The sequence below is a fragment of the Emydura macquarii genome, unplaced genomic scaffold, assembly GCF_026122565.2.
Source record: "Emydura macquarii macquarii isolate MOO-44397 ecotype Brisbane River unplaced genomic scaffold, CSIRO-AGI_Emac_v2 contig_312, whole genome shotgun sequence".
Lineage (NCBI taxonomy): Eukaryota > Metazoa > Chordata > Testudines > Chelidae > Emydura > Emydura macquarii.
Window position 1 is genome coordinate 12,588,641 of NW_027130449.1, and position 12,302 is coordinate 12,600,942.

A 12,302-nucleotide genomic window follows, 5' to 3' on the forward strand; every position below is an offset into this window, starting at 1 on the left:
AATCATGGCTACAAACATCCAGTCAAGAACCACCACCTGGTAACATCGGACAAAACGAACTCAGCAACCAAAAGTTGCCAGGTAACAATGTATCTTTTTATTGGAATTTTTTTTGTAAAAATACACTAATTCTTATTACTGGCAAAAAAGGGACATTTCAAAGACAATGAATTTTTTCACCAACTCTATAAATTGCAACAAAACAGCATTTCTGGCAATATTTTTTTCCTCAAGAAACATTTGGTGAACCTTCATTGTAAATTGTATCAAGTGGTTTGTGTTTGTTATTAATATTATTATTAGGCAATTTCCACCCAAGCTCTCCTTGAGGGAATGGTCATGTGAGTCTATTATTAAAAGACCCAGCTTCATTAGTACCTCCCCATCCCATTCAGTTATTTGAATGTACTTACTGGTATCTATTTTTAATAAATAAATGGAAAGCACTTTTTAATACTGTTTACCAAGCTGTTACATAACAAATGCCTGTAATACCAAATGACATTGTATTGTTCTATTACCACCAACTGCTCTGTGCCCAGACATGTTGTAATCTAAGGTACAGATAGTAATTTGTAAATGGGATTGGATGGCTCAGGGATTAGTATATTTTGCATATATACACTGAATAAAACGATAAGCACATTCTGCGGTACTGAGGAATTGGTCATGAATGGGAATGGACTTTTGGCAGAAGAATTACATGAACCCTCTCAAAGTGAAGGTATCCACTTGTGAGCCCTGGGATAGTGCTATTAACAATCCTCTGTATCAGCTGCGGCTTGGGATTCCTTTAGGGACCCGTAAGCTGCCCTGGAGTTATGAAAAGCAAATGATATTTAAGAAAAGGTTTTAAACAACAGCAAGCTGAACATCCAAAGGTAAAGACTGTTGGGCTGAGTTCCACAGTTGCTCTCAGCTTGCAGACACATGAAAGCGTTCAAAGGCTGAGAGATGTAATTTTTAACACTGTTTGCAAACCCGTTGGAGTGCATATGCCGGATATATTGCATCACGTATTTTTTACTAACTATTACTTCAACCCCATAGACACATTGTGTAATCCTAGGGATTGTCTTTAAGGACTAGTTTGTAAGAGGCGATTGCATGGCTCAGGGGACTGGTCATGGAATTAGAGCATCTTGCTTTATGGAAACATTAAATATGAATAGAAATATAAGTGCAATAAAAAGTACATGCTGTGGTATGAATCCTGAATGAAAGACTAGACAGGAGAAAATCACTAACACCTGCTAATTGGAAACATGAATATTTGTCTTTTGTTGTATCGATTACTTTACACATCGCAGGGAAAGACTTATCATGAGGACACAAGGTGAAGGTCTGTGGTGAAATGGGTCAGTGAAGCCCTGGAACATCCTAGTACATAATCTTTATTGAGGACACCTCTGCCTGATGTACAATAGTATACGTGCTACTGCAAAAAGAAACTCGTTGCAGTATGTACACAGGTGCAGAGCAACTGTAAATTGGGTCCAAACTCACAGCTCATCAATATCCTTGTGAAGATCCTTAACAGAGAAAGCTCTGCCTGCGATCCAACGGGATTCTTTTGTGAATGAACGGCATACTCATTCAATACATATCCCCACGCAGTGTCTCACACTGTCACAGTCCCTACTGCTAACACCCGTTTAGCGAAGATACCTTGCAGAGTTTCCGATGTATGTCAACAATGGATTGATTCGCACTAATGCTGCAGCCTGGGGTATGGCCTCCTATGTGATGCTGAAGTTTGTCTTACACAACTCTCCTTGCTCTCTTCAACCAGAGACTAGAGCAGTGAAGTCAGTGTCAGGACCCTGGCCTAAACTCAGAACTCTCCCACGGTGCAGGTATTCACACTTTTGCTGCAGCATGGAGTATGACAGTTGACGTGCTGCTGAAGGTGATTTTTATATGACTTTCCTTTCTCTCTTCACCCACACCCTCACAGCACTGAAGGCAGAGGTAGGCCCCTGGCCTTAACTCAGAACGCTGCCATTTGTGAGCTCTGGAAGGGGTGAGGCTGGCAGAGTGGAATTAACTATTCAGAGAACTCTGCATCAGCTGCATCAGCTCGGGATTCCTTTAGGGACTTGTAACCAGCCCTGGAGTTGTGAAAAGCAAATGGGAGTAAAAACGAAGATTTAAAACAACAGCAAGCTGTATATCTGAAGGTAAACACCGTGGGGACAGATTCCACAGCTGCTCTCACATTGCAGAGACGTAAATGCATTAAAAAGCAAAAGTGACACAATGTTTAACACTGTTTACAAAGATATTGGATTAGAAATGCCAGCTATATTGTGTCACACTGTATTTTCATTACTAACCATTACTGCAACCCCATAGACAGATAGTATAATCCTAAGGATTGTCTTTAAGCACATTAACTTGTAACAGGGGATTGCATGGTTCAGGGGACTAGTAATGGAATTGGAGCAGCTTGCATTACAGAAAAATTAAAACTGAATAGGAATAGAAGTGCAATAAAAAGCACATACTAGGGTATCAAACCAGAATGGGAAGGGACTGAACGTAGGAGACTAAACATGAGAAAATCACTAACACCTGCTAATTGGAAACATTAATATTTGTCTTTGCTCTGTATCAATGAATTGATACATTGCAGAGGAAGACTTTATATGGTGACACAAGGTGAAAGTTCGTGGTGAATCAGGTCCACGGTGTGAAGCCCTGTGACATTCTAGTAAATAATCTTTACTGAGGATACCTCTGCCTGATGTACAGTAGCATTCATACTTCTGCAAAAAGAGTACTTGTTCTGTATACATCTTCCATGTAGTGTCTACACAGGTTCAGGGAAACTGTAATTCGGGTCCAAATGTGCAGCTTAGCAATACCCATGCGAAAGATCCTTACTGAAGACAGCTGTGCCTGAGAGCCAGTGGGGTGCTTTAGTTCATGGACAGGATGCTCATTCAGTATATATGTTCCATGCAGCATCTCACACTGTCGCAACCCCTACTGCTAACATGATTTAGTGATTATACTCTGCAGAGTTTCTGACGCATGTCAACAGCGGGTTGATTCACACTAATGCTGCAGCCTGGGGTACGATAGTGTACAGGCTACAGAAATTGATATTTACATGCCTTTCCTTTCTCTCTTCACTGTTCAGGGCATGGCCTAAGACCGTGGTTCTGGTGTCCATAGGTGCCTTATGACCCAGCAATGGTCCCTATGCTGACACACACCCATAGAAAATACTTGTGCGCCTGGCAGGAGCCATGATAGGTAAGAAGGTTGCTCCTGTCCAGAATGTGAAGAGACAATGATGCTGTTTCTGCATCAGTGAGTCTGCACGGAGACCGAATTTACCTCTATGTAAACAATACTCCAGACAAAGCACTTTGCAATCCTGGGGGGAAGGTACTGAGTCAGTGCAAAGTACTATCCATATTTTGTGTATAATAATGATGATAGATTAAGATACGACATCCTAAACTAGGTCAATACAAAAAATAAATGAATCTAAGGGTCGTGTACTACTGTAGAAATGCACAGTGTCTCGATGGGACAGACACTGAGTTTTCTCTCGGTTTCAGCCAGCGTTGCTTGCGGGAGTAGCTCTGTCTAGAACCTGTGAGCTGGGTCCATGGTCTTCCAGGTTCGTGACAGCCAATGGGGAGAGACCAGGGCCAGCAGAGGTGGAGACAGTCAGCTCTGCTTAGCAGGTTGACAGTTCCTAACCAAGCAGCTCTTAACGCAGCCTTAGCTCAAGGAAACAAGATTTCGGAGACGACAGTCGTGTGACTGAGCAGCATCCACAGCCACCCACACACACCTCTGTCGCTGGGAGACTGGGTTGCTGTCACATGCTTCCCGAGAGCCACTCTTTGAGATCGCTCGGAAACTGAGGCTTGTGCAGAATGCCACGATCCGCTGGCTAAGCGGGGTTACGTCACGTCAGGAGCACATCACACCAAGCAGTTGGGGTTCTTATAAAGCTCTACGTGTCTGGAGACCCTCGCTGTAAGGAAGAAGAGCCTGCATACAGGGCAGTACGCATGAGAGATCCTTGGCTTTGGCACTTGGTCCCCTGTCTGGTGCTTCCCATCCCAGCTCCAGGACCAGGGCCATAACCAGGGTGAGGTGAGCAGGGAAGCCGCCCTGGGCGCAAAGCTGTGGGGGAGGAAAAATGCGGCAAGGGGGGCGAGGGCACATGGGGTCACATGTCATCCTCCCCAGATTGCTGGCTTCCATTTAGCACAGACAGGAGCCGGCAGATAAGAAGCTGGTGGGAGCTGCCTGACCCGCTCGGGTCCTCGGCTCTCTGTGCTATGGCTCTTCGCTTTCCCTGTCCTGCTCCACGAGCCGGGCTGCCTCTGCATGGCCAAGTGCTCGCCAGGTAGGGTGAGTGGCATTGCTCTGAGCTGTGCCTGACATGCTCTTGCTTCTCCCCTGAAGGAGCCCAGCACCAGCCACCGATGACCCTTGAAGCTGGAGCCCGCTGCCAGGAGAGGCTCCCCGAGCCGCTGGAGAGCTGCTCTCCTGCGTAACCCTTGATGTGGGGAGAACAGGACCTCCCCATGTGTCACATGGAGGGATGCGCCCCACAGTTTCAAAGCATTTCTGCTAAATGAAAGGCAGAATCTGGAGGAGGCAAATGAATCTCCCCCCTCCTCACGCATTGTATCTAGTGGACGCAAATATGCTAGCTTGCACCAGGCGCTAAAATGCCTCATTACGGATCTGTATTGGTGCACCAAAGTCTGTGACAGGACCCTGACCCAATCTCAGGACCTCCCACAGGACCTCCCACCTATCTGCTTGTGAGCTCTGGGAGCTGCGAGGCTGGCATAGTGCTATTAACTGTTCACAGAACGCTGTATCAGCTTCCTGCTTAGGATTCCTTTAGGGACCTGTAACCAGCCCTGCAGCTGTGAAAAGCACAGAGCATTAAGAAAAGAAGGTTTAAAACAACAGGAAGCTCTACATCTAAAGTTAAAGAGTGCAGGGCCTGAGTTCCACAGCTGCACTTCTCATGCACGGACATGAAAGCGTTAAAAGACAGAGTTCAAACAGTGCGTCATCAGCGGCAGCTTACTGTGGGCAGGGGACCCACTCAGGGAAAACCAGCACACTGTATGTGCAGAGCCGAGCCAGCACCATGGCTGAGTTCACCGGAGGGGATGATTACCAGGCAGAGTTTGATCCAAAGGCCTATCTCGAATATTACAAGTTGGGGGAAGGCACCTTGGGAGAAGAAAATCTTAACTTCGTCCTGAAACATTATTGTAAAACCTTTACTTCAGGTATGGCCTGCTGGTGGGATTTAGGACTCAGTCCTGATTTCTCTATCCTTGTCTGTGACATGGGAAACCAGGTGATTATCATGGCTGCGTCTGGGCTGGGTTGTGGTGAAGTATCCTGTAACATGCATTAGTTATTTGGTTTCCATGGTCACTCCTAGCTGACGAGCAGCAAACACGCTATGGCAGTTCATCAAGTCTCTCCTTGCTGCACAGAGTGGCTGAGGACTCTTCAGCTAGTGTTTCTAGATAAAAAGCCCATTAGATAGGCTAAATATTATTATTGAGCCTTTGGAGTATCGCAGGTCATCAGACAGCTTTTTCCAGCCCCCCCCTTTCTGCAAGCGTCCATGCAATACGGCCTTGGACTGGGACTCAGAAAACCTGAGTTCTGTCCTCAAGCCTGCCATGGACCTTGGGCAAGTCACATCACCTCTCTGTGCCTCATTTGTAAAACCGGGATGACGACGTTAGTGTCCGGTCAAAAGCGCTTGGAGCTCCGTAACTGGAAGGCGCTAGATAGAAGAGGTAGTTATTATTAATAATTTTGTAACAAATTTCCCTTTAGCCTTCTCCTGGGAGCAGAAATGAGATCTTTTATGAAGAGCTCTGTTAAAAATCACCCCTTCAGATAAAAGTATTGAATGTAGTTGCTTGTATCTCCTATTAAGAAGTTAATGTGATGCAAATTTTAATAGTATTTACAAAGCCGTTGGACTGTAAATGCCAGCTGTACTGCACCACATTGTAGTTTTTCTATTACTAACAATTACAGCAACCCCATAGACACATGGTGTAATCCTAGGGATTGTCCTTAAGTACAGTAACTTGTAAAGGGGGATTGCATGGCTCAGGTGACTGCTGATGGAATTAAAGCATCTTCTATTACAGAAAAACTAAAACTGAATAGAAATATAAGCGCAATAAAAAGCACATATTAGGGTATCAATCAAGAATGGAAAGAGACTGAATGCAGGAGACTAGGCAGGAGAAAATCACTAACACCTGCTAATTGGAAAAATTGATATTTGTCTTTCCTCTGTATCAATTAATTTACACATTGCAGAGGAGTTTGTGATGACATATGGTGAAGCTCCGTGGTGAATCAGGTCCATGGTGTGAAGCCCTGTAACACCTAGTAAATAATCATTACTGAACACAGCTCTACGCGATCTACAATAGTATTCTTATTTCTGAAAAAAGAGCACTCATTCCACACACTTCTTCCATGCAGTGTCTTCTATACTGCTATCTGGGTTAGTTTAGATATATGGGACGGTATCTAATGTTAATTTGCATGTCAAGAAGCATTGAAGACTTGGAGCCAAACCTTGGTAACACTGAAGTCAACGGGCATTTGGCTTTGCCTTCAATGGAGGCAAGATTTAGTTCTCGATGTATTAAAATAAATCAATTTATATATAATTTATATATAATTGAGATAAGGTTGCATTTAGTTTGGTTAAGATGCAATGAGCTTCAAGAATTCTGCGTTCTGAACCAGGTGTTGTAAAAGGGGACACCCTGATTGATATTGGCAGTGGCCCTACCATCTACCAACTACTCTCCGCCTGCGAGTCCTTCAAGGAGATCATCGCTACAGACTATACATACCGGAACCACCTGGAACTGGAGAAATGGCTGAAGAATGAGCCGGGAGCATTTGACTGGAGTCCAGTGGTGAAATACGTGTGTGAGCTAGAGGGAAACAGGTACAGGGCTGAAGAAAGCAGATTGTCTAAATCCCTTGTGTATTGCTTTGTGTCTCTGTGCAACATCATCTACTTATGCTGACCAGCTGAAAGGTGTAACATAGTCAGTGGTGAATTCAGGCAGAAATTTTAGAATAAAGATCAGGGGGAATGCAGTTTTCAGTCACGGCAGGAGTCTGTATAGGGTCCCCCGTGGGTCTCAGCATCAAATACCTTGGAGAGAGCTGGCACGTCTGCAGTCTGAAATGCAGAGGGAAGTATTGCTGAAGTAAATTCACCTGGTGGCAGATTTTCTTACAAAACCACAATTCAGACGGGGTCCACTGAAAAAGTAGCCAGAGTTCATGACTGTGTTAGCAAAAGTGAGGTTAGTTCTGAGCAAAATTTGGTGGTTAGGACTTAATGTTGCTTGGCATTCCAGCATATCTTAAACCTGACCTAGCGGAAAGGTGACTAAAGATAAAGTTAACAGAAGGTCCTACAAAAGGACATCGTTCTAGAGAACATTTTTTTCCTTCTTATACTGTCACCTCTATTATAAAAAGACACTGAAATTGCAGACAACCATTTTGAGTTCATCTTATTTTGTCTATGTGTATCTCTCTGTAGGGGAAAGGAGGCTGAGAAAGAGGCGAAGTTAAGGAAAACCATCAAACAGGTTCTAAAATGCGATGTCCACAAAAGCAACCCTATGGATCCACTCATCTTGCCTCCGGCTGACTGCCTGGGCTCCTCACTCTGCTTGGAAGCAGCTTGCAAGGATCTGAATGCTTATCGAGTTGCTCTGAAGAACATCAGCTCCCTGTTAAAGCCGGGAGGGCACTTGGTGCTGAGTGGAGATTTGGGCTGCAGTTTTTACATGGTTGGCCCCAAAAGGTTCTCTTGTTTGGTCCTGAGAGAGGAATTTCTGAGGGAAGTGCTCAGTGAAACTGGCGTCTTCATTCAGGAGTTTGAGGTTCTCTACAGGGATGATAAAATAATCGATGACAGCTGTGATTTCTCTGGGATGTATTTCATTGTCGCTTGCAAAGGAAAAGCAATATAAATCCTTTGGGGAGTATGGGGAAAGGAAAACCTTCCTCAAGGAACACAGATAATATTACTAATACTGCATACATTTCATTATGTTTATTTCCTCCATCAATGTAAAATATGTTAGAAATAATCAAACAGGTTGTCCCTGGGGCGGATTGGGCAGATGGAACCCTTTATTGCCTGCTTGTTCCACCTCAACGCCGCGAGTGAGCAACGAGGGGGTTACTTTACAATCCTTTTATCCATAGCAGTATGTAAACGTATACATTTCCAGCAACTTCCCATAGACCCTGATTTGGTTACATTGACACCTATAAAATAAATATTAATAACTACATAATGAATACGATTATATCCGCCCCTGTTTGTTATTTTCAGGATTACCACACAGAGGGCAGACACATCACCTCAAAAACCTATTAATTTTCCACTAACATGATTTAAAGTAAAGGCATGCCGGGGGGGGGGGGGGGGGGGGGGGGGGAAAGGAAGATAATGCTTTCTTCCCACCAAGGCCTTGTGCAGGAGTGGTGATAGTTAGTTCGCTAGCCTCATTCCCTGTGCAGATGGCCAGGAAGGCAGGAAAAGAAGAGAGATAACAGACTCTAACTGGAATTTAGACAAATTAACAGAAACAAGGTTCGCCCGTGCCTTGACCCCATTCCCTGTAGATAAGGCTTAACTATTTGTCCAGCTTTTAACTCTTTACTCTCCTACAACATACATTAACCTTTTTTGTCAAATACACAGTGTCCATGACAAATACAGAAGCATATAAGCCACTATATTGCTGCTGCAGGATGAACTTAACTGAGCAATGTTTCTCTGCAGAATACGTTCCAACCGAAATTTTCTTTTGCTATTTTTAAATTTGATTGAATTTTGAACATTTTTCACCCAAGTTCTTGGCATTTGCCAAAGTAAAGCTCCACTAAGACACAGAATGAGAGGAATGGTTTTGTTTCTGTAAACATACTTAACACCTTGTATTAGTTTGATCGATGCTCTTCATGTGTTAGTGAAAGGTCATGTGAATCCTTGAAATCTGCTGTTTTATGTTATGAAAAATGGTTCTTTCTTCCTGTGAAAAACATACAGCCTCATTAAACATTCCCAGTGAGGATACTGAGGTGGATTTGCGCTATTCGAACCCAATCCAATAGGCATGTCCTTCCATTGCTTTAGTGACCACTGGCTCATGATCTCTAATCTTAATTTCTTGTCCTTCCAGAAATGCAGTTTTTAAATGGGATTAGACAACATGGGCTTGGTCCTCTGGTCCAGCTAGTTTGTATTCAGGCCGCACCCAACTGAGGTGAGCAGACAAAGGTGGCTTTGTGCCCCGTCTTCTTCCCCCACTCCTTCCTATCCAGATCCTGTAGCTGACTGGGGGCCAGTTCAGCCTTTAGCAGAAGTTAGAGCAGCTGTGCGGGATGTCATTGGCTGGACTGGTGAGATGGGTCACAAGGAGAGCCACTCCTTGAGATCTTTCGGAAACTGAGGCTTGTGCAGAATGCCACGATCCGCTGGCTAAGTGGAGTTACATCACGTCAGGAGCGCATCACACCAGTGGGTTTCTTATAAAGCTCTAGCTGCCTGGAGACCCTCGCTGTAAAGAGGAGGAGCCTGCAAACATGGTGATATCCATGAGGGCTCCTTGGCTTTGGCAATCTCTCTCCCCTGTCTGATGCATCAGGTCCCAGTTGCAGGACACACTGCGAAGTCCACCTTTAATCCCAGGCTTTTGGGTAGGGGATGGGTTAAAAGACGCCCAGGGTTAGGTGCTGGTTGTCTGGACTTGTAGTAAATTTGTGTTTTAAAAAAACAATGAACCAAATGGCTGAACATTAATTCCGCCTACTTGAACCATTAAGAATCTACTTTGAATCATGTAAAAATAATTGTTATAACCAGTAGAATATGCAAGCCAAATTTGTAAACTGTTACTTGCTATTTACCAATAAATCAAAGCCAGAAATCTTGGCAAGCAGTTTAGTTTTTGTTCTTCATCTTCTTGCATGCCTTAAAAACAGAACTAACCCATAGGTGTCCTTGGCAGACATGAGGCTAACACAGTGCGAACTTTAAGAGCCTCAGATGCCCACGGCGAACATGTTTTATTGTGAGCAGCACTGCCAGCACATCTCAGTCTCAACACACAGCTACTCTTGCTACTCCAGTGCCGGTCACCCAGAGCTACGCTGCCAATCCTCCTCCGTCACACCAAGTCTGGCGTTCATCACGCAAGTGCCCCAGCTTCTCTAATCATATCCCCTGTCACTGCTCTTCCTCAACATGGGTTTTGAAGCCCATTGTGCATCAGGAAAACATCTTGCCACGTTTCCACCCTGTAATTCATTTCACAAGCACGTCTCAAGATGTGCCTTCTGCTTTCTGAACATTAGGAGGCGTCAATGTCTCGAATTGATCTGAAAGTAGAGTCTAGAGGCAGAGACCTGGGCAGTCTGCTTGATTTTTTTGTTTGTTTGTTTTTAAGGTTGTGAGCTCTTCAGAGCAGTGATTGTGCCTTTCTATGTGTCTGCGCAATGTCCTGCCCATCTGGCTGCTAATGTAGTACAAATAAAAATACTAATACATGCATTCCCCATAGGAGATAGTTTGTCTTTTTTGCTTTGGCTTTTGTTCAGTTCCTTTCAGCCTGTGTACTACTGTAGCAGATCAGACAAACCCCATGGTCCAGCGTATGATGCAGCTGCAGGTCTTGTCTCTGCAGGAGTGGAATTTTCCAAGGAAAGCACATTCACCGGCCCACATCCTCAGGGCCAACTTTGACACCCTGCCATGGTTCCCAACATTGTCTCACCCTGACTCTTTACTATGAACTGTGTCTCTACAGGGCAGAGCAACCTAGGTGGATCACAGATGATGAGGCAGTACCTGAGCAAGCCTCCCAGGTCCACCTTGGAAAAGAGTGGGGGGTGTGATAGGGCGCCACTCCCACCCCAGTCTGTGGGCATTGCCCTGCCTCAGTTTCCCTCCTTCTTGGCCCCCTAAGGCACTCACACACCCACTACAGGTGATTCAGTTAAATTCCCCCATCTTGATGCCTGCTTTAGTGAACCAGAAACAAAAAAACAACACATAATTCACTTGGATCTTCTAAGCATAATCTGTTTCATTATCAATTTTTGCAATTTAATCCTTATTTGGTGTTTTCTTCAAGCCACCTAATTATGCGAAGATCTCAGCTTTTTTTTTTCTTTTTGGTGTGCGGGAAGGGTGAGTAAGTTTCTAGCCCTCATGATTGTGGGGGGAAAACTGAAAAACATGACCTAAGTCACTCTACAGGCTCAGAAACCAGAGGGCAAAGAAAAAGAACCCAGCATATGATTATTTGAAAGTCTCTTGTTTTTTAAGCCTCCCATTATTTTTTTGCAGCCTTGTGGTGTTTCCATACTTGGAGATGGCAGTACTGCTTTCCCAAGTCCTTAGAGTTTCCCAGGAGAGTCCTGCTACCCTTCCGAGCAAGTCTTACTCGTCTAGTTAGTGTGTAAACCCTCCCAGCCGCTTCCCTTTCCCCAGCTCTCTCAGAAACAGAGAGAATGCGGGCAGCCCCTTTTAAAGCAGGCAGGCTTCCAGCCGGTGCTCAGGTGATCCTAAACTCATGCTCCTAGGTTTTCACCAGAAGTTCCTCAGCCCCCTGCTTCAAAGGAAAACCAGGCACCACTGGAGCTATGCCCATGTTCCCTTCAAGGGCTAGCTCGCCTTGTGACAGGGGCCACTGGGAAGAGGTGGAAACACAGAAGCCAATGTATGTACTCCCATCAGATTGCTCCCTGCACTTGACACGGACCCCTGGCTTGTCATGTGCCCTCAGAGCATCAGTCAAACCTGTTTATCCAAGAAGGTAACATGAGGACTCATCGGGAGTTAAACTAATGAGTTGCAAATCCCCCAAGCTAGTCAGGGAAGGGAATATGGTTTAGCGGCATGTGATCTTAGTCCACATTCTTTGGGGTAAGAGGAGGGGTTAAGTATCAAGCACAAGAGCAATAAAACTATTGACATGCAAACTTAGACGAAGAAAAGATTTCAGTTTACCTCTTCCCTACTACGCAGCTGGGACACTGACCTAGTCAAAGCTGGAATGAAATAGGTCTCCTTCTAAGAGGCCAAAGTCCCTGATGCCTCCGTTGACTTTGGCAGAGTGAAGCCACCAGAAGAGAATTTGGCTCAATGCTCCATTTACGGAGAGGCTCTGTAGGAAGGTGCGGTGGCCTTCCTCCGAGCCAGGGCCCGAAGAAGGGCCACAACC

At 44.8% G+C, this 12,302-nt stretch overlaps 1 protein-coding gene and 1 long non-coding RNA gene across 2 annotated transcripts; both read left to right on the plus strand.

Moving 5' to 3' along the window:
- The first annotated feature begins 5,068 nt into the window (after positions 1-5,068).
- NNMT (nicotinamide N-methyltransferase) lies at positions 5,069-8,497 on the plus strand. The gene is made up of 3 exons (XM_067565733.1): positions 5,069-5,282; positions 6,784-6,991; positions 7,601-8,497. Exons 1-3 carry the CDS (start codon positions 5,138-5,140, stop codon positions 8,034-8,036), a joined length of 789 nt encoding a protein of 262 aa, XP_067421834.1. The 5' UTR covers positions 5,069-5,137; the 3' UTR covers positions 8,037-8,497.
- A 1-nt stretch (position 8,498) lies between these two features.
- Positions 8,499-10,636, plus strand: LOC137164794 (uncharacterized). Its single transcript, XR_010923190.1, has 2 exons — positions 8,499-9,341; positions 10,086-10,636. It is a non-coding gene; the product is annotated as an uncharacterized lncRNA (long non-coding RNA).
- Positions 10,637-12,302: the final 1,666 nt, after the last annotated feature.